Source organism: Oncorhynchus tshawytscha, linkage group LG10 (assembly GCF_018296145.1).
Source record: "Oncorhynchus tshawytscha isolate Ot180627B linkage group LG10, Otsh_v2.0, whole genome shotgun sequence".
Taxonomy (NCBI): Eukaryota; Metazoa; Chordata; class Actinopteri; order Salmoniformes; family Salmonidae; genus Oncorhynchus; species Oncorhynchus tshawytscha.
Genome location: NC_056438.1, coordinates 76,777,548 through 76,804,326, shown reverse-complemented (window position 1 = coordinate 76,804,326; position 26,779 = coordinate 76,777,548). Strand labels below are relative to the sequence as shown.

Sequence of the window (26,779 nt, the reverse complement as noted above, 5' to 3'; positions counted from 1 at the left end):
TTATTCTCGCGAGATTTCCACGAACGAGGAAGAAGAAGGAGCACTCGCTTGTTGTTTGTTGGGATTTTTCGTAGCAGGCTAAAATGAGGGCATTGAAGTCCTTTCGTGTGTTCGTGAGTCTGTGCTTCGTGCTCGCATACACCTCGGCAACTGCCGATGTTTTTGATGGAGTTTTGGGAAATACTGCGTCTTGCCATAAGACATGTCAAATGACTTACAGTTTGCACACATATCCTCGGGTGAGTTGCTGCAAGCTAGCTAGTAACGTTAGCCGTTTTGCTAGCAACGTTAGCCGTTTTGCTAGCAACGTTAGCCGTTTTGCTAGTAACGTTAGCCGTTTTGCTAGCTAAGCAAGTCTACTTAACGGTGCACCAAAAAAAAGCTGGATAAGCTAAACTGTCATTCAGCAACCGAAAAAGGACTCTGTGGCACCTACGGCGTATTGAGCTGTTGTACACTCCTGTCCTGTGCATGGCTGTAATGAGTGATTCAGATTGGAGGTGCCGAGTGAGCTTTTTATTTATTTTACCCTCGATTGTTTGTATCTTAACGTTACATTTTTAGTACGACATTTTTGAGAAGTACGTAGCGACCGTGACGGGAGTAATGTTTAAAATGTAGATTACAGTAGTTGCTCAGCGAAATGAACGTACTTTTGACGTAACTCTTGCGGAGCTGGTAAATGGGAGTTTGAATCGGAGCTTTCTGAGCGTTAGAGAGAGACAAAGATACTGGTTCAGTCCTGTTCATGTCTGTGTTTGTAGGAGGAGGAACTGTACGCCTGCCAGAGAGGTTGTCGCCTGTTCTCCATTTGCCAGTTCGTGGGCGACAGCGAGGATCTGAACCAAACTAAAGTCGAGTGTGACTCCAGTAAGATTCTCATGCAATGTCTTCAAAACAGATAGCTAGCAACATGACCAGTACTAAGTATATAGACTCATGTGCAGAAAACAGATAATACTATTGTAAAGGCAGTTTACAGTTGAACCAAAAGCTTTATTACAAGATTTCAGGGAGGGAGAAAGAAAGAAGGCAGGCAAATAAAATGTCTAATGGGCCTCTTGGAAACAGGCCCTTTATATTCTAATCAGAAAGTACCAAATGTTCCCTAAACATCAGCTTGAGAGGCTTGTACGAAGTCAAACCAAAAGACAGTGACTTTTCAAGCTGCTACAGAATCAGTGTTCGTAATGTCATCAATACAATAATAATCAGGGTGTCCTTGTCGAAGAATCTAAACCTTTTTTTTTTTTTTTTTAAATGTCATGGCTTGGGGGCCCGCATTGATTTTGTTATCATCTTAGTTACTCAGATAGCCTAAGAACACGGCATAAGCCATGACAAAATGTTTAGAATGGCAGGAAATTAGCTTTAAAACTATAAAATTCTCTCTCTGCCCCTCCCAAAATGTGTCTGGGCCAAGAGGACAGTGCCATTGGCCACGCCCACTACCCCATTTTGATTCAGAAAACAACATAGTGACAAGTTACAACGTACATTGAGTATACCAAACATTAGGAACACCTTTCCTACAATTAAATTGCACCCCCCTTTTACCCCCAGAACAGCCTCAATCGATTTGAATTCGTCATGATATACCCAATCATGTGTCCCTGCAATGTCTGACTAAATTATAGACGACCACCTATAGTTCTTCATTTGAATTAGTTAAAATTACACCATTTAGACAGTCTTCTGGTTCCACGAGACGAGTGTTATCTGATCTGCCTGTAACCTGTTTTATTTTTTTACTTCCTGATTCTCCCCAGCTTGTCATGAAGCGTACAGCCAGTCAGAGGAGCAGTATGCCTGTAACCTGGGCTGCCAGAGTCAGCTACCGTTTGCTGAACAAAGACAAGAGCAGGTAGTGTTCTACACCGCTCCCTCAAACACACTCAAGTGACTGCCATTGTTTTGTTGAAGACTGATATTGACAACAGAAATATAGTTGGTGAACTGGATGATATGGAGGACAAAAAACTGGAGACAGCCTATTGGAATATAAATGTTGTTAACCAAGTGTGTGTGTGTGTGTGAGGAGCCTGGTCCCAGATCTATTTGTGCTATATAGGCAAGTCTTGCACCATTGACCATAACATTTGTCCAAAAAAAGCACAAACATTGCCTGGTCCCAGATATGTGATTCCTACCTGACCCCATGAACAAGGGATGTGTGTTTGACCCTTGACCCCATAATACTATCATCCTCCAGTTGCTGGCCATGATGCCCCGTATCCACCTGCTGTACCCTTTGACTCTGGTGAGAGGGTTCTGGGATGATGTCATGAGTCAGGCCCACAGCTTAATCTCCTCCTCTTGGACCTTCTACCTCCAGGCTGACGACGGGAAGCTGGTCATCTTCCAGGTAGTGTATTTTTTTTTTTTTTTTGTGGAGCGACTTCAATTGTTTATCACTTCCTGTTGCACATTGCCACTAATTGACTAACGGAACTTGAGTAGTTTAAAAAAATATATATATTTGTATTTAACCTTTATTTAACTAACATAAGTTACCAAACAATTGACCTTTTATCAAAGTAATTGTTGGGTAACTTGAGTATGTCATTTTGTTTTTTGACAGACTGAACCACAGATCCAGTTTATTCCTGCATTTGAGCTCCAGAAAGAGGATGTCAGGGGAGAACCACAGAAGAGATGTAAGTCCTCTTTATCATATTCACAGTTACTAGCCGGCTACCATCCGGTACTCTACCCTGAACCCTAGAGACTGCTGCCCTATGTACATATACCCTGAGTGTACAAAACATTAGGACACCTTTCCTAATAGTTGAACTCTCTTCAGAACAGCCTCAATTCATCGGTGCATGGACACTACAACGCGTCGAAAGTGTCTATGCAGTCTATGCTGGCCCATGTTGATTCCAATACTTCCCGCAGTTGAATCAAGTTTGTTGGATGTCCTTTGTGTGGTGGACCATTGTTGATACACACAGGAAACCAGTGACATCAATAAGGGATCGTAGCTTTCACCTAGTCAGTCTATGTTATGAAAAGAGCAGGTGTTCCTAATGTGTTGTACACTCTGTGTACATGTACATAGTCATTGGACACAATTCACTTCAATAATGTTTACATACTGTTTTACCCACTTTATATGTATACTGTATTCTAGTCAAGGTTCATCCTATATAGCTACTGCTGTACACACCTATTTTATATTAATATACTGTATATACACATCATTATATATCTATATCATGAACGAATTAGGTGGACGCCTACTTGTTGAACATCTCATCCCAGAATCATGGGCATTAATATGGAGTTGGTCCCACCTTTTCTGCTATAAAAGCCTCCACTCTTCTGGGAAGGTTTTCCACTAGAGGTTGGAACATTGCTGCGGGGGGACTTGCATCCATTCAACCACAAGCATTAGTGAGGTCAGAGACTGTTGGGCGATTAGGCCTGGATCACAGTCTGCAATCCAATTCATCCCAAAGGTGTTCGATGGGGTTGAGGTCAGGGCTCTGTGCAGGCCAGTCAAGTTCTTCCACACTGATCTCGATAAACCATTTCTGTATGGACCTCGCTTTGTGCACGAGGGCATTGTCATGCTGAAACAGGAAAGGGCCTTCCCCAAACTGTTGCCCCAAAGATGGAAGCACAGAATGGTCTAGAATGTCATTGTATGCTGTAGTGTTAAGATTTCCCTTCACTGGAACTAAGTGACCTAATCTGAACCATGAAAAACAGCCCAAGACCATTTTTCCTCCTCCACCAAACTTTAATGTTGGCAGTATGCATTGGAGCAGGTGGCGTTCTCCTGGCATCCGCCGAACCCAGATTTGTCCGTTGGACTGCCAGATGGTGAAAGCATGATTCATCACTCCAGAGAATGCGTTTCCACAGCTCCAGAGTCCAATGGCAGTGAGCTTTACACCACTACAGCCGGAGCTTGGCATTGCGCAAGGTGATCTTAGGCTTGTGTGCAGCTGTTTGGCCATGGAAACCCATGAAGCTCCCGACGAACAGGGGGTGGGGGGCGGGGCAACTCCATATTAATGCTCATGATTTTGCAATGAGGTGTTCGACAGAGCAGGTGTCCACATACTTTTTGCCATGTAGTGTTCTGGACTGACATGGCTTGTTCTGATATTTCTTAATTTTGGGGATTTGTGTGTATTGTTAGGTATGCTGCACGGTTGGTGCTAGAAACATAAGCATTTCACTTCACCTGCGATAACATTTGTAAAATATGTGTACTCAGCTGATTTTAAAATTTGATTAAAATATATATATATATTTATCAAGTTGACAAACTGGAAAAACAAACAATGCTTTGTGTGCATTTAGTATTTACGTATGAACTGTTACACAATCACAATGTTTACTGTGTAATGCAAAAAAAACAACAACACACAATTGGTAAGGAAACATGTCCGTCTCTCCCGCTCCAGATCCTGGCCTTGGTAGCCCGGTGTACAAGGACTACCAGCGTAGTTTCGTCCAGGAGAGGGACAGGGACATGTATGTGGACCGCAGCATCAACGAGGACAACTACAACCTCTTCAGCTGTCTCTCCAGGTCAGTTATCACAGGATGCGTCTTCTACGCAAACTATTCGGTTTAGATGGGTAGGTTATTCAGACAATACAGCTGAGGAAGCAGGAGGCGAAGTTCAGGGTGCTAAAATAGAGTCCACGGTTTATATACTGAAGATTAACCTAAGATGTAAAGAAGGAATTGTTTATGGAAAAACACTGAGCTCCTGATTTGAATGACTCATTGATGTGTATCTGACATCCCTCTCTCCAGGAACCCCTGGCTCCCAGGCTGGATCCTGACCACCACTCTGATCCTGTCTATTCTGGTTCTCATCTGGATATGCTGTGCTACTGTGGCGACCGCTGTTGACCAATATGTCCCAGCTGAGGTAACTCTTCCCTCTAGGTCAAAAATTATGAAGTAATATTCTAAAATCCCATAAATCTTTGCAGAAATGCAAAAAATAAATAAAGGGACGATCTAGCAACGGCACTGGTCCCACGAATCCCACTTAACCTGGGTACAGATCTGAATTTGTCCCATTTCGTCACAGGAGGATTTGATTGAATATTTAGAATCGCCACCCGGGGGCAGCTGGCAGAGGTGTTTTGTACGCTACACAATGCAGTACCTTACCATAGTTTCTAAACCCAGGGGCGCAACATAGCGAGACTTCCAGGAACGCTTGTCAAGCAGACCACGCCAGGGTTTGGTGTTTGAGATGTCAATAAGGGAAGTTATTATTTATATATATATATATCTATATATATTTTTTTTATTATTTTCATTCGTTAATTTTCTCTAAATTTTGAAAGGCGCAACCTAGATTTGAGCCAATTTCTTAAGTAGTTGAACATGCTATTATTCAAACCTCGTGGAAGTGACAAACTGACACGGTGTATCCTATAATAACTCAAATACATAGGTAGGTTATGCTACAGTTAACACCATCTGCTATAAAATTCACTCACTTTAGGCAACGTCATTCCAAACAACAATGTAGGCTACTTTAAACAACACTATAATTAAACCAGATCTAAAGGCATATCCCCATGAAACTGACTGACGTCAAATGGTTACTATGCAGATGTTGAATAATTATCATTCACGATTGAATGTGGTGGTGTTTTTGTCTTACAGTAACGCTATGCTATTTGGTTCTGTTTGGTGGAATACTGAGATGGTTGTGATCTTGCAGACATTGATTCAGCTTTGATCAAATTTTGATCAAACGAGCACCATTCGTCGGGGTAAAATATCCCTGGACTGACTGTATTTGAAACGTGTTACTAAATCTAGTCAATCAGGGGATTGAGTTGTTTGAGCCAGAAGGGCGTGGGTCGGAATTGAACCTTCACCGTCACGGATGTGTGCTGAAGGCAGCTTGGGTTGAATTGAATAATTCTAATTCCCTTCTCCCCTCTGCCAATCGCCATTCTCCGAAGCACCCCTCACTCGCGTGGCTCTCTCTCGGATATCTCAATTCTTATTTGCCAATGTCCGTCACGTGATCGAGGTCCTTCTCACAGGCATCTCGGCTCTGAAGTAGGCTACAAGTGAAGACGTACACATCGGGGACGTAACTGTGTGCGTCCTTATGAATTCCAAGTCACATATTAAAGATCTTCGGAGTACTGTCTAAAACCTCTCCTATCCTCCCCCTATATAAGTTTCCAATCCCCCCCTGTATCAATCTCCTCCCCCCTGTATCAATCTCCTCCCCCTGTATCAATCTCCTCCCCCTGTATCAATCTCCTCCCCCTGTATCAATCTCCTCCCCCTGTATCAATCTCCTCCCCCTGTAATCAATCAATCTCCCCCCCTGTATCAATCTCCTCCCCCCCTGTATCAATCTCCTCCCCCTGTATCAATCTCCTCCCCCTGTATCAATCTCCTCCTCCCCCCTGTATCAATCTCCTCCCCCTGTATCAATGTATCAATCTCCTCCCCCCCCTGTATCAATCTCCTCCCCCCCCTGTATCAATCTCCCCCCCCCCCCTGTATCAATCTCCTCCCCCTGTATCAATCTCCTCCCCCAATCTCCTGTATCAATCTCCCCCCTGTATCAATCTCCCCCCTGTATCAATCTCCTCCCCCTGTATCAATCTCCCCCCCCCTGTATCAATCTCCTCCCCCCTGTATCAATCTCCTCCCCCCTGTATCAATCTCCTCCCCCCTGTATCAATCTCCTCCCCCCCTGTATCAATCTCCCCCCTCCCCCCCCCCCTGTATCAATCTCCTCCCCCTGTATCAATCTCCTCCCCCCCCTGTATCAATCTCCTCCCCCTGTATCAATCTCCTCCCCCTGTATCAATCTCCCCTCCCCCCCCCTGTATCAATCTCCTCCCCCTGTATCAATCTGTATCAATCTCCTCCCCCAATCTGTATCAATCTCCTCCCCCAATCTGTATCAATCTCCTCCCCCTCCCCTGTATCAATCTCCTCCCCCTGTATCAATCCCTCCCCTGTATCAATCTCCTCCCCCTGTATCAATCTCCTCCCCCTGTATCAATCTCCTCCCCCCTCCCCCTGTATCAATCTCCCCCCTGTATCCTCCCCCCCCTGTATCAATCTCCTCCCCCTGTATCAATCTCCTCCCCCTGTATCAATCTCCTCCCCCTGTATCAATCTCCTCCCCCTGTATCAATCTCCTCCCCCAATCTGTATCAATCTCCTCCCCCTGTATCCCCTCCCCCCTGTATCAATCTCCTCCCCCTGTATCAATCTCAATCTCCCCCCCCTGTATCAATCTCCTCCCCCTGTATCAATCTCCCCCCCTGTATCAATCTCCTCCCCCTGTATCAATCTGTATCAATCTCCTCCCCCCCCCTGTATCAATCTCCTCCCCCTGTATCAATCTCCTCCCCCCTGTATCAATCTCCTCCCCCTGTATCAATCTCCTCCCCCCTGTATCAATCTCCTCCCCCCCCTGTATCAATCTCCTCCCCCTGTATCAATCTCCCCTCCCCCCTGTATCAATCTCCTCCCCCCCACCTGTATCAATCTCCTCCCCCGTATCAATCTCCTCCCCGTATCAATCTCCCCCCGTATCAATCTCCTCCCCCGTATCAATCTCCTCCCCCTGTATCCCCCCCCCTGTATCAATCCCCCGTATCTCCCCCCCTGTATCAATCTCCCCCCCCTGCCTCCCCCCCTGTATCAATCTCCCGTCCTCCCCTGTATCAATCTCCCCCGTCCTCCCCCCCGTATCAATCTCCCCTCCCCCCTGTATCAATCCCCGCCCCCTGTATCAATCTTCCCCCTATATCAATCTCCCCATCCCCCCCCCCCTATATCAATCTCCGTCCTCCCCCCTATATCAATCTCCCTGTCCCCCATATCAATCTTCCGTCCCACATATCAATCTCCCCCGTCCCCCTATCAATCTCCTGTCGTCCCGTCCCCCCCCGTATATCAAACTCCTGTCCTCCCCCCCCCTTAGTTACAAGCCCTTAACCAACTATGCAGGTTTTCAGAAAATATTTACTGAAATGAAATTGGAAAAAAAGTAACACAATAAAATAACAATGAGGGTATGTACAGGTTAGTTAAGATAATGTGTACATGACTATGCATAGATAATTAACAGTGAGTAGCAGCAGTGTAAAAACAAAGTGTGGGGGGGGGTGTCGACGTAAATAGTTCGCGATGCCATTTGATTAATTGTTCATCAGTCTTATGGCTTCGGGGGTAGAAGCTGCTAAGGAGCCTTTTGGATCTAGACTTGGTGCTCCGGTACCGCTTGCCGTGCAGTAGCAGAGAGAACAGTCTGCCTTGGGTGACTGGAGTCTTTTGACAACATAGTATATGGGTTCTGGATGACAGGAAGCTTGGCCCCAGTGATGTACTGAGCTTTACGCATTACCCTCTGTAGCGTCTTGCGGTCGGGTCAGGATGCTCTCGATGGTGCAGCTACATAACTTTTTGAGGATCTGGGGAACCATGTCAAATTTTTCCAGTCTTCTGGGGGCGGGCGTTGTTGTGCACTCTTCGCGACTTTCTTGGTGTGTTTGGACGATGATAGTTTGTTGGTGATGTGGACACCAAGGAACTTGAAACTCTCGACCGACTCCACTACAGCCCTGTCGATGTGAATGGAGGCATGTTCGGTCCATCTTTTCCTGTATTCCACGATCATCTCCTTTGTCTTGCTAAATATTAGGAAAGTTGATCATTATAGTGGGCCTAGCCTATGGAAAGCTGATGGGATCCTCTTTTTAAGAGGCCATCAACTTTGTTTTCTCACAATTGCATAGCTCATGGACTCTCATGCAGTATTGGATTATATTTTTGAATACATTTGCATTGACGTCAGAGTGTTTAGAGGGACAATAGAGTGCTGAGTACCAGGCAGTTAGCAAGTTTGGTAGGTTACTAATGACCATCAGCAGCATCAGAGCTTGGAAAAAACCTTGACTAAACGGTCACGACTCGTGACCGCCAGTGTGGTGGGAATATAGTCACCGCAACAGCCCTAGTCCAGGTAGCTATTTGGTATTAACTATTTATCAGTCTTATGGCTTGAGGGTAGAAGCTGTTCAGGGTCCTGTTGGTTCAACTGACTGGTTTTAGTGAAAGGGTTTATTGACACTTTTTTTTGTTTTTTTTTGTTACCTTTATTTAACCAGGCAAGTCAGTTAAGAACAAATTCTTATTTTCAATGACGGCCTAGGAACAGTGGGTTAACTGCCTGTTCTGGGGCAGAACGACAGATTTGTACCTTGTCAGCTCGGGGATTTGAACTTGCAACCTTTCGGTTACTAGTCCAACGCTCTAACCACTAGGCTACCCTGCCGCCCCATGATCGCAATCAAGACAGAACCAAAGTCTCCCTATCAATATTGAAAATCAAACTTTTACGTCTTTTGTTTTTGTAGAAACTGAGTATCTATGGAGACATGGAGTACGCCAAGGACCAGAAACTGCTGACCCCTTACCCAGCATCCTCTCTGGTCATCATCACCTCTGGGCAGGAGGAGGAGGCTGGACCCCTCCCTTCCAAAGTTAACCTGGACCAGTCCAACATCTAAACATCAAACCAGCTAGCCTGGGCACCAGTCGGTTTGTGCTATCTTTCCACTTCTTGCCACTCCTAAACTGGCAAGGACACAACCTGACCTTTACCCAGGCTACAAACCAACAGGGGGGAGATGATGATGATTAAGAGTAAAAGGCCTTTTTATGGAGATTTTCGAGACTACGATTAATCTGGGTCCGGACTAGTGAATTGAAACATGATTGTGCAGGTTGAGGAAGGAAATCTAAGAAGATTTATGAAAAAGCATGCTGAATTGGGTATCCATTGAAAGGTTTGTTCTTCAGTCCAGGAGTAGGTTTAATCTGGGTCTGCAAACTGAAGCTGGCCCCCCCTTTTTTTAGTTTTTTTTGTTCAGAAAGCCCAAGTCAGTCTTACTTTTTCACACTGTTAGAACCCGTTTTAGTCTAAAACTGCTTCCAGCACATTTTTTGTTGTTTTTGTATTGGCTGTTGTCTTGTTCCTCTCTCAAGCTCTAGAGATTGGCATAAGAATTGGGGAGGTGTTTGTTGTTGTTCTGTGAATTGGCATAAAGTGATGCACTATCACGATGATGGCAGCACAGTTACATTAGCTTCTGAAGACTTTCTTTGTTGGTGTGTGTATTCCAGACCCTCATTTGATGTATTATTGAATAATTATTATTTTGTTTGAATTCTCTTCATGAGTCCCCAATGGCCCCCTATTCCCTAGATACTGTTGTCAAAGAATACTGCACTATAAAGGAAATGGGGAGCGTTTTGGGATGTAGCACAAGTTTTATGTGCCGATTTCATTTAGAATGTAGAAACCCTAAATACATTTTGGTGAAATGACACGGGTCAGTAACGGGCTATGTGCATCTACCACTACCGCTGTATCTGTCCCTTTCACTTATTGTGGTTGTGTTTAATCTGTAGTGGTTGGGTGGAGGTTTTCTGTTTATAAGCAGCTCTTTGTCACAACAGAGATTTGTTTTAAAATATTATACAATTAACGCTGATAAATGTGACTTCAGATTTGCTTTAGACATGACAGCGCTGTGGGTAGTTGTAACTTTACTTTTCTCCTGATGAGGAATGGTTTTGAAATAAACAAGATTGAGTCAAGCGGCTGTTTGTCGATATGTTATTTTGACAGCGTGATACTTCAAATACTTTAACTTGTAGTCATGTTTACCATATTGACCTTTAGGTCTGTCCTAAATCCTCTAAATCACAGCAACATGGCAATAGGAGAACTTTGGAAGGAAGGGGTGTAAGTATCCAAGAAGTGCCTGCGTCACACACAAATGATTTCCCTGTCCTCCTCCCTCCCTCTCTCTGTCTCTTCACTCTCATTAGTCTGGGCCTCTCCTTCCTCCTCGCTCCCTCTGTCTCTTCACTCTCATTCGTCTGGGCCTCTCCTTCCTCCTCCTCCCTCCCTCCTTAAACGTACGCTTAAGGGAAGAAGGGAAACGAAGTCTATCGAAAATCAACGATTGAGTATCTTTAGGGATGTTTGAGCTCCAGAAAAAGGAATCACAGTTTATTTTTATTTAACTAGGCAAGTCAGTTAAGAACAAATTCTTATTTACAACGATGTCCTACTGGTTGAACAATGAGTTAACTGCCTAGTTCAGGGGCAGAAAGACAGATTTTTTTCTCAACATTGTCAGCTCGGGGATTCGATCAAGCAACCTTTCGGTTACAGACCCAACGCTCTAACCACTAAGGCTACCTGCTCGTAAGGCCTCACTGTACCATTGTCCACCCAAGATCAGAGACATTATCTAATAAATCATGACAATGTTGTATTGCAACATTTTGGATTTACTTAGTATGAATCTTCACTGAATGAAGCGAAACACAATTTTGATAAACGTTTCCATCTCTCACAATTCCAGGCGTGAGACGCTGGTGTACAAGGACAACCAGCGTAGTTTTGTCCAAGAGAGGAACAGGGACATGTATGTGGACTGGAGCATCAACGAGGACAACTACAACCTCTTCAGCTGTCTCTCCAGGCCAATTCTCACAGAACACGTCTTCTGCCATTGGGCCTTTGAGCAAAGCACTTAACCCCTGAAACTGCTCCAGGGGTAGTGCAGACTAGCTGATCCTGCTCTTTTAATCTCTGTGAGTTTTCTGTTCTCAACCAGTTAAGCAGGGGTTGGAATCGAATACTGGTGGGAAAAAAAAACATTTTTTGAGGAACAGAATCAGAACCAGGAACAAACATGTTCTATCCTGTTCCAGAACAGAACCGTTATTTTTAAAAGCATGGGAACCGGTTAATAACTTTTTCACATTCCAGGCATTTTTTTTCAGTCCCACAAAAAAATGCAATGGGGTGCCAATTCTTGATCTTCACTAGGAACCACTGGCTTCACTAGGAACCACTGGCTTCACTAGGAACCACTGGCTTCACTAGGAACCACTGGCTTCACTAGGAACCACTGGCTTCACTAGGACTGTAGTTCAATACATCCCAGCTGAGGTAAGTCTTCTCCTAGGCTGAAAATACAAGGGTTAGTATTCTAATATCCCATAACTCTTTGCATAAATGAAGAAAAAAAACTAATGGATATGAACAAGCAAAATTGAAAATATTTATGTTGTCTTTGTAGAAACTGAGTATCTATTTGTATTTATTATGGATCCCCATTAGTTCCTGCCAAGGCAGCAGCTACTCTTCCTGGGGTTTATTATGGATCCCCATTAGTTCCTGCCAAGGCAGCAGCTACTCTTCCTGGGGTTTATTATGGATCCCCATTAGTTCCTGCCAAGGCAGCAGCTACTCTTCCTGGGGTTTATTATGGATCCCCATTAGTTCCTGCCAAGGCAGCAGCTACTCTTCCTGGGGTTTATTATGGATCCCCATTAGTTCCTGCCAAGGCAGCAGCTACTCTTCCCGGGGTCCAGCAAAATTAAGGCAGTTTATACAATTTTAAAAACATTACAATATATTCACAGATTTCCCAACACACTTTGTGCCCTCAGACCCCTTCTCCACCACCACATATCTACAGTACTACATCCATGTGTATGTATAGTGCATATGTTATCATGTGTGTGTATGCATGTGCCTATGTTTGTGTTGCTTCACAGTCCCCGCTGTTCCATAAGGTGTTTTTTTATCTGTTTTTTAAATCTAATTTTACTGCTGGCATGAGTTACTTGATGTGGAATAGAGTTCCATATAGTCATGGCTCTATGTAGTACTGTGCACCTCCCATAGTCTGTTCTGGACATGGGGACTGTGACTTCTCCCCAATATGTTTTGACCATGTCAGTTTACAATCTAGGGTTACTCCAAGCAGTTTAGTCATCTCAACTTGCTCAATTTCCACATTATTTATTACAATATTTAGTTGAGGTTTAGGGTTTAGTGAGTGTTTTGTTACAAATACAACGCTTTTAGTTTTAGAAATATTTAGGGCTAACTTATTCCTTGCCACCCACTCTGAAACTAACTGCAGCTCTTTGTTAAGTGTTGCAGTCATTTCAGTCGCTGTAGTAGCTGACGTGTATTGAGTCATCCGCATACATAGACACTCTGGCTTTACTTAGTCAGTGGCATGTCGTATACATTTTAAAAAGAAAGGGGCCTAAACAGCTACCCAGGGAAATTCCTGATTCTAACTGGATTATATTTGAGAGGCTTCCATTAAAGAACCCCCTCTGTGTTCTGTTAGACAGGTAACTCTTTATCCACATTACAGCAGGGGGTGTAAAGCCACAACACACATGTTTTTCCAGCAGCAGACTGTGATCGATAATGTACTGAAGCAACAAGACAGCCCCCACAATCATTTTATCATCAATTTCTCTCAGCCATTTGTGTAAGTGCTATGCTTGTTCAGTGTTCTTCAATATAAGCGTGCTGAAATTCTGTTGTCAATTTATTTACTGTGAAATAGCATTGTATCTGGTCAAACAGTATTTTTTCCAGATGTTTACAAAGTGTTGGTAACAGGTTGCTTGGTCGGCTATTTGAGCCAGTAAAGGGGGCTTTATTATTCTTGGGTAACGGACTGACTTTTAGTTTCCCTCCAGACCTGAGGGCAAATGCTCTCTAGTAGGCTTATATTGAAAATGTGGCAAATAGGAGTAGCAACATCGTCTGCTATTATCCTCAGTAATTTTCCACCCAGATTGTCAGACCCTGGTGGCTTGTCATTGTTGATAGACAACCATTTTTTTCACCTTTTCCACACTGACTTTAACGGAATTCAAAAGTACTATTCCTGTCTTTCATAATTTGGTCAGATATACTTGGATGTGTAGTGTCAGTGTTTGTTGCTGGCATGTCATCCCTAAGGTTGCTAATCTTGCCAATGAAAAAGTAATTAAAGTAGTTTGCAATCTATGGAGATATGAAGGAACCAGAGTCATTCCAATATTGAAAATAAAGCTTTTCCGTCTTTGTAGAAACTGAGTATCAATGGATACATGGAGTACGCCAAGGACCACAAGCTGCTGACCCCTTACCCAGCATCCTCTCTGGTCATCCCCTCCAAGCAGGAGGAAGAGGCTGGACCAGTCTAACATCTAAACATCTAAGGGCCAAACCAACATGATGGAGATACAGGAAGTACACTGAAAATCCATTTCCAATTCTCTGTTAATGCTTGTCTAAAATGTATTTTGATAGTGATACCTCCAATACCTAGCATTTCCTTTAAAGCCGTATTCCCATATTAACTGATTGGTCAACCGTAAACCCTCAAACACACAGTAGCTATGGCAAAGAACAATTCAAAGGCTTTTAAGTTTCTAAGTGACTATAAACAAACCACTAAAACTGATTTAGAACTATTTCCCCATTCAGACTTCAATCCATTGAGCCTTGGTGCCCAGTTTATTATTGACTGTTTAAGGATAGAGTCTGTTTACCTTTGTCACTGTGGGTATGTCTGAGCTGGTGTGAGGTGACTGAGGGGAAACTGTTGTTTCCACAATGCCTCAAATGGTAACCAAGTAACTATCACTGAACCTATCAACCTACCTATAATTACCTTCCATAATGGTATTATGCGACTAGTTTAGCTGTGCTTTAGTAGTGCTTAGATATGTTGAATAGGGAATATTGAAGAGCTACAACATGAAATCCAACCGTACCCACCCACAGCAGGTAATGTCTCAGAAGTGTCCGTTGGAACGGAATTTGGAACAATATTATTATTATTTTTTTTGTAAACATCCATGGAATCATTTTAATTTCATCAATACGGAAACAACGATTTCCTCCATGTTGGAAAACATTTCCTGGGACTTAAAATGTATCACTTTTCTATTCCATGTCAGAGACTGTTTGATGACCGTTCATTGGGGTCACCTGATGAAGGTAAGACAAATTATTTTGTCTGTCATCACCTAGAAATGGTGTACTTTAATGTGTGGTACATGTTATGGTACACGGTATGATACACACAGGGCCTCACAAGGAATCCCAACAATACAGGGCTCTGGCCAAAAGAAGTGTACTGAACGGAGCATAGGATGCCATTTGAGAAATAACTATAGACGTGTACAGGATCTATCGCTGGACTGTGGTCTTTCTCCCATCTGTCTGTCCACAGACTGCTGTGGAGAGTGCTGTTGGTGCTGCAGCAGATGAGCGGTCTGTCTCTCCAGTATAATACTAACTGTAGGAATAGTCCTGGCTGTAGTAGGGGTTATACTCGCTCTGGTCTTTGGGATCCCCAAATCACCTCCTGGTAAGATAAATAAACACACGGGTCTTTCTCTGCTGGATCACTATTATTTAGGAGGGGTTTGTGGATATGTCTCCGTACATTAGTCACACACGACGATATCTCAGACAGCAATAGCATGATTCTGGCGAAACTTGGGTGAATGGTGCATGTTTTACAAAATTACACTGATTGGCCAGATGGTGGCACTTTAACTAAGCAATAGGTCCCGAGGGGGTGTGGTATATGGCCAATATACCACGGCTAAGGGCTGTTCTTATACACGACGCAACGCTTAGTGCCTGGACACAGCCCTTAGCCGTGGTATATTGGCCATATATCACAAACCCCCGAGGTGCCTTATTGCTATTACAAACCGTTTACCAACATAATTAGAGCAGTAAAACAAGTGTTTTGTCATACCCGTGGTATACGGTCTGATATACCACAGCTGTTAGATAATCAGCATTCAGGGCTTGAACCACCCAGTTCATAACAAGAGATTGAAAATGTTAACTTTGAAAGGTCACACCATTCACCCCGTTTGAGTCATGAAATACCGTACATAAGTCCCTCTCCTCATAAGGAACACATTTGACTCAGGGACATAAGGTCCGCCATTGATGGATTTTCGCCATTTAGAATTTTGTAAAAAAAAAACACTTAAACGCTACTCTTTCTGGCACCGAATGTCCGATCTTCACGAAACTTGATATGTGGCGTCTATGGACAAAGGTCTCTCAACGCAATATTGTCCAGACTAGTACTTAAAACATTCACGTTGGCGTGGTCTGGCACATAAAAAAGTCAAGGATATTCATATTGTAAATACATTTGGTACACATGTTGCATACACTGTCAAGACTCAGCATATGCAAGAACATTCATATCAACCACACGGTGGCGCTATAACAGGCACGTGTTTATATCTCTTGATGTGTTTGACTCAGAGTGTTGAAATTTGGCGCACATGCTTAGGGAAACGAGACTAGCTAACCCACGTGATATCTCAGACACCACTGGCCTGGTTTAGACAACTTTGGTGAATGACGAGTCTTGGAATAAAGATCTGTCAGTTACAAAATTACAGTGATTGGCCCATGGGGGGGGGCTGCATCATTTGTAGGGGATGACATGTTTACTGTTGTCTTGTTTATCCATGTAATGGAGTGCTATTGTATGCAGTTACTGATATCTGACACAAGATGGCAGTAAATACTACCTTTCAGTGTTATCCTGGGTTTGAAGGCCTATTTGTTGTGCAGACTTGGGGCCCTGTTCATAAAGCATCTCAGAGTAAGAGTGCTGATGTAAGATCAGCGATCAGCGCTCCCCCGTTCTTTCATTATGGTCTGAAAGGTATAAACTGATCCTAGATCAGTGATACTACTCTGATGCTTTGTGGATACTGATCCTAGATCAGTGATACTACTCTGATGCTTTGTGGATACTGATCCTAGATCAGTGATACTACTCTGATGCTTTGTGGATACTGATCCTAGATCAGTGATACTACTCTGATGCTTTGTGGATACTGATCCTAGATCAGTGATACTAATCAAATCAAATCAAATCAAATCAAATTTTATTTGTCACATACACATGGTTAGCAGATGTTAATGCGAGTGTAGCGAAATGCTTGTGCTTCTAGTTCCGACAATGCAGTAATAACGAGCAAGTAATCTAACTAACAATTCCAAAAAAAACTACTGTCTTATACACAGTGTAAGGGGATAAAGAATATGTACATAAGGATATATGAATGAGTGATGGTACAGAGCAGCATAGGCAAGATACAGTAGATGATATCGAGTACAGTATATACATATGAGATAAGTATGTAAACCAAGTGGCATAGTTAAAGTGGCTAGTGATACATGTATTACATAAGGATGCAGTCTGATATAGAGTACAGTATCAACGTATGCATATGAGATGAACAATGTAGGGTAAGTAACATTATATAAGGTAGCATTGTTTAAAGTGGCTAGTGATATATTTACATCATTTCCCATCAATTCCCATGATTAAAGTGGCTGGAGTAGAGTCAGTGTCATTGACAGTGTGTTGGCAGTAGCCACTCAATGTTAGTGGTGGCTGTTTAACAGTCTGATGGCCTTGAGATAGAAGCTGTTTTTCAGTCTCTCGGTCCCAGCTTTGATGCACCTGTACTGACCTCGCCTTCTGGATGACAGCGGGGTGAACAGGCAGTGGCTCGGGTGGTTGATGTCCTTGATGATCTTTATGGCCTTCCTGTAGCATCGGGTGGTGTAGGTGTCCTGGAGGGCAGGTAGTTTGCCCCCGGTGATGCGTTGTGCAGACCTCACTACCCTCTGGAGAGCCTTACGGTTGAGGGCGGTGCAGTTGCCATACCAGGCGGTGATACAGCCCGCCAGGATGCTCTCGATTGTGCATCTGTAGAAGTTTGTGAGTGCTTTTGGTGACAAGCCGAATTTCTTCAGCCTCCTGAGGTTGAAGAGGCGCTGCTGCGCCTTCCTCACGATGCTGTCTGTGTGAGTGGACCAATTCAGTTTGTCTGTGATGTGTATGCCGAGGAACTTAAAACTTGCTACCCTCTCCACTACTGTTCCATCGATGTGGATGGGGGGTGTTCCCTCTGCTGTTTCCTGAAGTCCACAATCATCTCCTTAGTTTTGTTGACGTTGAGTGTGAGGTTATTTTCCTGACACCACACTCCGAGGGCCCTCACCTCCTCCCTGTAGGCCGTCTCGTCGTTGTTGGTAATCAAGCCTACCACTGTTGTGTCGTCCGCAAACTTGATGATTGAGTTGGAGCGTGCATGGCCACGCAGTCGTGGGTGAACAGGGAGTACAGGAGGGGCTCAGAACGCACCCTTGTGGGGCCCCAGTGTTGAGGATCAGCGGGGAGGAGATGTTGTTGCCTACCCTCACCACCTGGGGGCGGCCCGTCAGGAAGTCCAGTACCCAGTTGCACAGGGCGGGGTCGAGACCCAGGGTCTCGAGCTTGATGACGAGCTTGGAGGGTACTATGGTGTTGAATGCCGAGCTGTAGTCGATGAACAGCATTCTCACATAGGTATTCCTCTTGTCCAGATGGGTTAGGGCAGTGTGCAGTGTGGTTGAGATTGCATCGTCTGTGGACCTATTTGGGCGGTAAGCAAATTGGAGTGGGTCAAGGGTGTCAGGTAGGGTGGAGGTGATATGGTCCTTGACTAGTCTCTCAAAGCACTTCATGATGACGGATGTGAGTGCTACGGGCGGTAGTCGTTTAGTACTCTGATGCTTTGTGGATACTGATCCTAGATCAGTGATACTACTCTGATGCTTTGTGGATACTGATCCCCAGTTCTAGTAATGAGGGTGTGTAAATGTCCCCTTGTAGTAAACCGTGTCTGCAGGACAGCGGACAATGCGACAGGCTTCCTGTGTGACAACAGACTGACCTGTATCCCGCCCTCTGACCTCTGTAACGGGGTCGTGACCTGCCCCAAAGGAGCCGATGAGGACACACACATGTGCAGTTAGTCACTGTTCCAATAATGTTCTTATTTATTTTTATTTAACCTTTATTTTTTTAAATTTTAGCAAACACGATCATAAAAAAAATACATTCATGGTAATAAGTGATGTGATGCACCGATATGACGTTTTTGGTCGATATCCGATATTCTTCTTGCCCAAAAAAAACCCAGATACCAATATTTAACATTTTAGCGGCCTTTTAAGCATTCTAGTACAGTTACATTAGTTAAAACACGTACGCAGCAGTCTAAGGCACTGCATCTCAGTGCAAGAGGCGTCATTACAGTCCCTGGTTCGAATCCAGGCTGTATCACATCCGGCCGTGATTGGGAGTCCCATAGGGTGGCGCACAATTGGCCCAGCGTCGTCCGGGTTTGGCCAGGGTAGGCCGTCATTGTAAATAAAAATTGGGTCTTAATTGGACTTGCCTGGTTAAATAAAAATAAACATTGTTTGCATCCATGAGCTAGCTAGCTAGCTTTTTTTTGACAAGCACAATAGATGCGTGAGACAACTTTACTACGCGTGATAGTGTAATCAATGTGTAATAACTACGTAAAAAAAACATATGAACGTGTTAAATAATGTGACGTGCATATCCTTTTTATGCAGATTCTAGAATATTTGAATGAAAATCTGTCGCCAATTGGATGTAAACCTAGCTATTGTAAGTTAAACCTTTCCTCAGTAAAGCAGCTATTAGCAAAACCAATGCTATTCATTTTCCTAAGAACCTTGGGTTAAGAACCTCAGGGGGACTAGAACCCCAGGTTGAGAACCTCAGGGGGACTAGAACCCCAGGTTGAGAACCCCAGGTTGAGAACCTCAGGGGGACTAGAACCCCAGGTTGAGAACCCCAGGTTGAGAACCCCAGGTTGAGAACCCCAGGTTGAGAACCCCAGGTTGAGAACCCCAGGTTGAGAACCCCAGGTTGAGAACCCCAGGTTGAGAACCCCAGGTTGAGAACCTCTGGGGGACTAGAACCCCAGGTTGAGAACCTCAGGTTGAGAACCTCTGGGGGACTAGAACCCCAGGTTGAGAACCTCTGCTCTAAGTAAACATGCCCATACTTTTCCTTTCAGGTGATCTTCCCAACAACCTTCCAGGTGGTCTTGTGTTTTGATGTGGAAACCCTCAGTTCTGGGTCTTTACTGACAAGAAGTGTAACAACTTCAATGACTGTGGGGACTGCTCTGATGAGATTGGGCCTTGTGAGTTGTATTATTCAAATTTCCGAGTCAAGTTTAATGCTGTTTTCTTCGCCTACAGATTACCGTCATATTTATTTAACTAGGCAAGTCAGTTAAGTACAAATTCTTATTTACAAAATGACAGCCTACCCCGGGCCAATTATGCGCCGCCCTACAAGACTCTCAATCATGGCCGGTTGTGATACAGCCCGGGATCGAACCAGGGTCTGTAGTGATGCCTCTAACACTGCAATACTTGGTAAGAACGGTTAGAAATAGGGCAGTAATTATTTAGGTCACAAGGGTCACCACCTTTGTGAAGGGGGGAGTACATGGGCTGCCTTCCAAACCTTGGGGATAGTACCAGATTTCTTTATTTATTTATATATATATATATATATATATATATATATATATATATATATACACACACACAGTGCCTTGCGAAAGTATTCGGCTCCGTCCCAGTCTCAGGTCTTTTGCAGACTCCATCAGGTTTTCTTCCAGAATGGTCCTGTATTTGGCTCCATCCATCTTCCCATCAATTTTAACCATCTTCCCTGTCCCTGCTGAAGAAAAGCAGGCCCAAACCATGATGCTGCCACCACCATGTTTGACAGTGGGGATGGTGTGTTCAGGGTGATGAGCTGTGTTGCTTTTTTACGCCAAACATGACGTTTTGCATTGTTGCCAAAAAGTTCAATTTTGGTTTCATCTGACCAGAGCACCTTCTTCCACATGTTTGGTGTGTCTCCCAGGTGGCTTGTGGCAAACTTTAAACAACACTTTTTATGGATATCTTTAAGAAATGTCTTTCTTCTTGCCACTCTTCCATAAAGGCCAGATTTGTGCAATATAACGATTGATTGTAGTCCTATGGACAGAGTCTCCCACCTCAGCTGTAGATCTCTGCAGTTCATCCAGAGTGATCATGGGCCTCTTGGCTGCATCTCTGATCAGTCTTCTCCTTGTATGAGCTGAAAGTTTAGAGGGACGGCCAGGTCTTGGTAGATTTGCAGTGGTCTGATACTCCTTCCATTTCAATATTATCGCTTGCACAGTGCTCCTTGGGATGTTTAAAGCTTGGGAAATCTTTTTGTATCCAAATCCGGCTTTAAACTTCTTCACAACAGTATCTTGGACCTGCCTGGTGTGTTCCTTGTTCTTCATGATGCTCTCTGCGCATTTAACGGACCTCTGAGACTATCACAGTGCAGGTGCATTTATACGGAGATGTGATTACACACAGGTGGATTGTATTTATCATCATTAGTCATTTAGGTCAACATTGGATCATTCAGAGATCCTCACTGAACTTCTGGAGAGAGTTTGCTCCACTGAAAGTAAAGGGGCTGAATAATTTTGCACGCCCAATTTTTCAGTTTTTGATTTGTTAAAAAAGTTTGAAATATCCAATAAATGTCGTTCCACTTCATGATTGTGTCCCACTTGTTGTTAATTCTTCACAAAAAAAATCAGTTTTATATCTTTATGTTTGAAACCTGAAATGTGGCAAAATGTCGCAAAGTTCAAGGGGGCCGAATACTTTCGCAAGGCACTGTATATATAAATTGCCAGGTTAGCGGGAGTACATGTTACGTTCTAAATGGAACAAAAATGCTCGAGTTGAATGGTGCTACTCACTGGTTGTTTCCCCTGCTGTCCAGTAACCTCTTTGTACACAAAGGAGGGATTCTTTATCGTCTCCTTAGCAACCAGGCTGAACTCTTGTTCTGTCTGTTTAGACTGTCACCATTGTATAACACTGCTATCTTAAGACACATGGGCTATGAAAAATCGGTTCCAGCCTGCTTTTATTTGTTTCAATGCTTTAAAAAAGGGAGTAGAGTGAAGGAACCCTTATCGCTCACGCAAGCAGTTCTTTGCGTAGGTGATGTATATAAATGAATAGGTCATTTGTATACTTTTATGTTCCTCCCCAGTATATCTGGAGAGTTAACTTCCTTGCAATTGCTTGAATAAACTCTTTAAAAAACAAATGGAAAATTATCTATATCTGATCCTTGGAATAAGTTTTTCTTCAACAAGACATTATTTCAGTATCAAATTGTATGTAATAGACTGTTTACCAACCTCCTATATTCAGACACATACAGTGACGGAGAGGTGGCCTGTGCTTCTCATCTCCCCTCTACAGATGCTGGCTGTGCCCCTGTGGTGTGTACTGGTGGCCCTGCATACCAGTGGACTTCCAGTACTGTTCCTGCATCCCTCGCTGTCTGTGCCGTGATGGACGCCAGCACTGCTACGACTGGTCTGACGAGTACACCTGCCCCAAAAGTTTAACCTGCTAGACTAAGGTGACCAGATTTCTGAAATGAAAACCGGGGACATTTCCAGTTCAGTGGTCAATATATCATTAAAATATCCAATGTTATTATCTATTATATATCATTTCAATATATCATTAAAATATCCAATGTTATTATCTATTATATATAATATCAATACATCATTAAAATATCCAATGTTATTATCTATTATATATCATTAAAATATCCAATGTTATTATCTATTATATATAATTTCAATATATCATTAAAATATCCAATGTTATTATCTATTATATATAATATCAATATATCATTAAAATATCCAATGTCATTATCTATTATATATAATATCAATATATCATTAAAATATCCAATGTTATTATCTATTATATATAATATCAATATATCATTAAAATATCCAATGTTATCTATTATATATCATTAAAATATCCAATGTTATTATATATAATATCAATATATCATTAAAATATCCAATGTTATTATCTATGAAAAATAAAAGGGGAACAATTCCGGTTTCATGTATTTAGTCTAACAGGCCCACTGTGACAGAGAAAACACCTATACTACAGAAACACTACAGACAAGACAGAACTGTCCGATCTGAACAGCCATTCAGTGGTCCTGCTAGTCTGGGTAGAACTGATCTGAACAGCCAATCAGTGGTCCTGGTAGTCTGGGTAGAACTGATCTGAACAGCCATTCAGTGGTCCTGCTAGTCTGGGTAGAACTGATCTGAACAGCCATTCAGTGGTCCTGCTAGTCTGGGTAGAACTGATCTGAACAGCCATTCAGTGGTCCTGGTAGTCTGGGTAGAACTGATCCTGGTAGTCTGGGTAGAACTGATCTGAACAGCCAATCAGTGGTCCTGCTAGTCTGGGTAGAACTGATCTGAACAGCCAATCAGTGGTCCTGCTAGTTTGGGTAGAACTAATCTGAACAGCCAATCAGTGGTCCTGCTAGTCTGGGTAGAACTGATCTGAACAGCCATTCAGTGGTCCTGGTAGTCTGGGTAGAACTGATCTGAACAGCCAATCAGTGGTCCTGCTAGTCTGGGTAGAACTGATCTGAACAGCCAATCAGTGGTCCTGCTAGTCTGGGTAGAACTGATCTGAACAGCCAATCAGTGGTCCTGCTAGTCTGGGTAGAACTGATCTGAACAGCCAATCAGTGGTCCTGCTAGTCTGGGTAGAACTGATCTGAACAGCCATTCAGTGGTCCTGGTAGTCTGGGTAGAACTGATCTGAACAGCCAATCAGTGGTCCTGCTAGTCTGGGTAGAACTGATCTGAACAGCCAATCAGTGGTCCTGCTAGTCTGGGTAGAACTGATCTGAACAGCCAATCAGTGGTCCTGCTAGTCTGGGTAGAATAAGAGCAGAATAGAACATGAGCAAAATTGAAGAAAAAAAACAGACAATAGTATATGTGAAATAGTTAACAACATAATAAAGAAATAAGACGAAGAGATTGGTAACTACATAATATACTTATACTAACCTAATCTGTATATTTCTCAGAAGAATGTATCTTCTTCAGGATTGCTCTGTCTTTGGCCAGCTTCTCCATGAACTCCTGGCAGGGGAGGTTGAAGTTTGTCTTCACAATAAGCATGACCTTGATGGTAAGAACAGTGAACCTATTTCTTGCTGCTGTCCATGTATCATTCATTTGGGAGAACACTCTCTCGACTGGTGCATTACTTCCAGGTAAGCACATGACAACAGACGCTAATCTAGCCAGGTTAGTGTGTGGGACGTCATTCTTTTTGAAGTCGGTAACCACCATGCTCCATCTCTGACTAAACGGTGTCTCAGATGTGTTCCATTCTTCAAGCGATCCCCCCTTTAGGAACTCTTGCAGGCCAGTAACCACCGTGCTCCATCTCTGACTAAACGGTGTCTCAGATGTTTTTCATTCTTCAAGCGATTCCCCCTTTAGGAACTCTTGCAGGCCAGTAGCCTGGTCACACAATGCATCCTCATTGATGGTCACATTGGGGCATTTTTCCTGCAGTGTGCCTGCTGCCTTCACGCTGAGGTTGCCTTTTTAAAAGGAGACCATGTAAATATTTTAGATTATCTGTGTGCTTTCCCCAATGCTTGCAAGTAGTTCACAGCCGTAGTGAAGAATGATTGGGATGTTTTGAGAAAGCTGTCTTTAGACATTGCTCCATTGTCCTCCAGCTCTCTCAGAAGTCCTCTGACCAAAACTGGAATTGAAGTTGTCATCATGTCTTGCAGTCAATTTTGCCTCAACATTTCTCAGAATTGCAGTGGACTCCACAGCACAGTGGTCTTGACCTCCAAGCATCTTGATCGTGTCACTGAATATGGTCAAGTTTCCATGGACAAAGGCCAGCCAAAGTTCAGTCAGTGGATCTTTGAACATTGCTCGCAGGACAACAGGGCATTTGTCTTCAGAAAGAAAAAAGGATTTCAATGGCACCTTTTCAGCACTCTTTCTAGAGCAGGAAGCAGGGACAGCCAGAGAACATTTCTGTGTCCTAAAATGTTATGGAAGTCCTGGCCAACAAACTCACAAAGCCCTTCAGTCTTTCTACTCTGATGGTGAAAATATCTTTTTGTGAGCAGGTACTCAACATCAAGAGGAATCATATCCAAAGCTGTTCTGGCCGTGTTATGAATGATGTGGGCAGGACAACCTCAGCCAATCACCTCCTGCTGCAGAGCATTTTTAACGTTGGTATGGACATTGACCCTCACCAGCCTATTCAGTCCTCCAAAGAAGGTATTTGTGTTGTCGGCAGAGAATGTTTTCCAGGTTAAATTTTGGGATGACCACCAGGACCTCAGCTGCAATCTCCTCTGCTGTTTCTCCTTTCAATTTAATAAAATCATGCAGTTTTGTTTCCACAGATGTGCTGCCATCATATATCTGACAATATCTGACTACTATTGGCAGCAGCTTTACATGTCCATGATTGGACACATCAATGGACAGGGACACAAATTCAACCTGGTCTAGGTCCTGTGTTACCAAAGTAGTTGGCCATGGTGCTAACACGTTACTCACTATGGCTTCACATTTTGTCCTAGCACATGTAAACTTTGGCTCATAAAGCTTCCGTGTCAGTTGTGCTGTGCAGTCCATAGATCTGTAACTATGATTGTGTCATAGTGTGGTATGCAAAGACACCCTCCTGCACAGCTAAACCATATTCTTCTTGGGGAGGCTTTACCTTCTTGAAGAATGTGGTGACAGAGGGCAAACCAACACGGCCAATCAGAGAGGCTTTATGTGGTGACAGAGGGCAAACCAACACGGCCAATCAGAGAGGCTTTATGTGGTGACAGAGGACAAACCAACACAGCCAATCAGAGAGGCTTTATGTGGTGACAGAGGGCAAACCAACACAGCCAATCAGAGAGGCTTTATGTGGTGACAGAGGGCATACCAACACGGCCAATCAGAGAGGCTTTATGTGGTGACAGAGGGCAAACCAACACAGCCAATCAGAGAGGCTTTATGTGGTGACAGAGGACAAACCAACACAGCCAATCAGAGAGGCTTTATGTGGTGACAGAGGGCAAACCAACACAGCCAATCAGAGAGGCTTTATGTGGTGACAGAGGACAAACCAACACAGCCAATCAGAGAGGCTTTATGTGGTGACAGAGGGCAAACCAACACAGCCAATCAGAGAGGCTTTATGTGGTGACAGAGGGCAAACCAACACAGCCAATCAGAGAGGCTTTATGTGGTGACAGAGGACAAACCAACACAGCCAATCAGAGAGGCTTTATGTGGTGACAGAGGACAAACCAACACAGCCAATCAGAGAGGCTTTATGTGGTGACAGAGGGCAAACCAACACGGCCAATCAGAGAGGCTTTATGTGGTGACAGAGGGCAAACCAACACGGCCAATCAGAGAGGCTTTATGCTTTTCGTCTGCTGATGTTCCACCACTGCTGTTCTTCTCCGGATGCCAATTGAGAGGAATTACAAAGGGTGCAGTGAACCATTCTATCGTCTTGACCGGAGCGTATAAATGGAAATTCTCTCATCATGTTGTCATTAAAATGGCATTTCCGTTTCTGGGAAAGAGCCATTGTACCTCCTGTCTGCTCTTCACTCTCCTTGTGTCGTCACTCTTCTTACTCTCTTAACCTTTTCTTCTCCTCCAATCTTTCTCCACTCGTCTTCCTGCTCTTCACCTTTCCACCTCACTCTCCTCGCTTCACTCCCTCCATTTTTCCTTCTCCAATCTTTAATAATAAATAGTACACTATTAGATAAAATAATTTGGTTAACAGATTCCCATTGCTTGCCTCATTTTATCTATATAAAAAAAATTGCAATAATAAATTGGCAGGCTCTGTAATCATATCTTTACCTTTCCTCCTCTCTTTCACTCTTCTTCCTCTCCACTCTAACAGAAAACATTATGCTAATGTTATCCATGAAAATGTCTAAATATATTTTCACACTACTTATAATGCCAAACCATTAAAATTGTAATGTACAAATACATATTCTCATAATTAATTGTGCATTCATTTAATATAATCCTATTTTCAAAATAGCCCGTCCACTGCATGTTTACATGTGAACGT

The 26,779-nt window shown here is 43.4% G+C and overlaps 2 protein-coding genes across 2 annotated transcripts; both read left to right on the top strand.

Moving 5' to 3' along the window:
- The first annotated feature begins 17 nt into the window (after nt 1-17).
- tmem59 (transmembrane protein 59) lies at nt 18-10,629 on the top strand. The gene is made up of 8 exons (XM_024436289.2): nt 18-239; nt 765-870; nt 1,770-1,864; nt 2,213-2,365; nt 2,582-2,657; nt 4,419-4,545; nt 4,777-4,894; nt 9,384-10,629. Exons 1-8 carry the CDS (start codon nt 84-86, stop codon nt 9,534-9,536), a joined length of 984 nt encoding a protein of 327 aa, XP_024292057.1. The 5' UTR covers nt 18-83; the 3' UTR covers nt 9,537-10,629.
- Nucleotides 10,630-18,487: 7,858 nt separating this feature from the next.
- LOC121847656 (low-density lipoprotein receptor class A domain-containing protein 1-like) lies at nt 18,488-22,331 on the top strand. Its single transcript, XM_042329600.1, is given in 3 exon segments — nt 18,488-18,698; nt 19,783-19,980; nt 22,018-22,331. Coding segments are annotated over 3 exon segments (552 nt in total). The 5' UTR covers nt 18,488-18,532; the 3' UTR covers nt 22,206-22,331.
- The last annotated feature ends 4,448 nt before the right edge of the window (nt 22,332-26,779 follow it).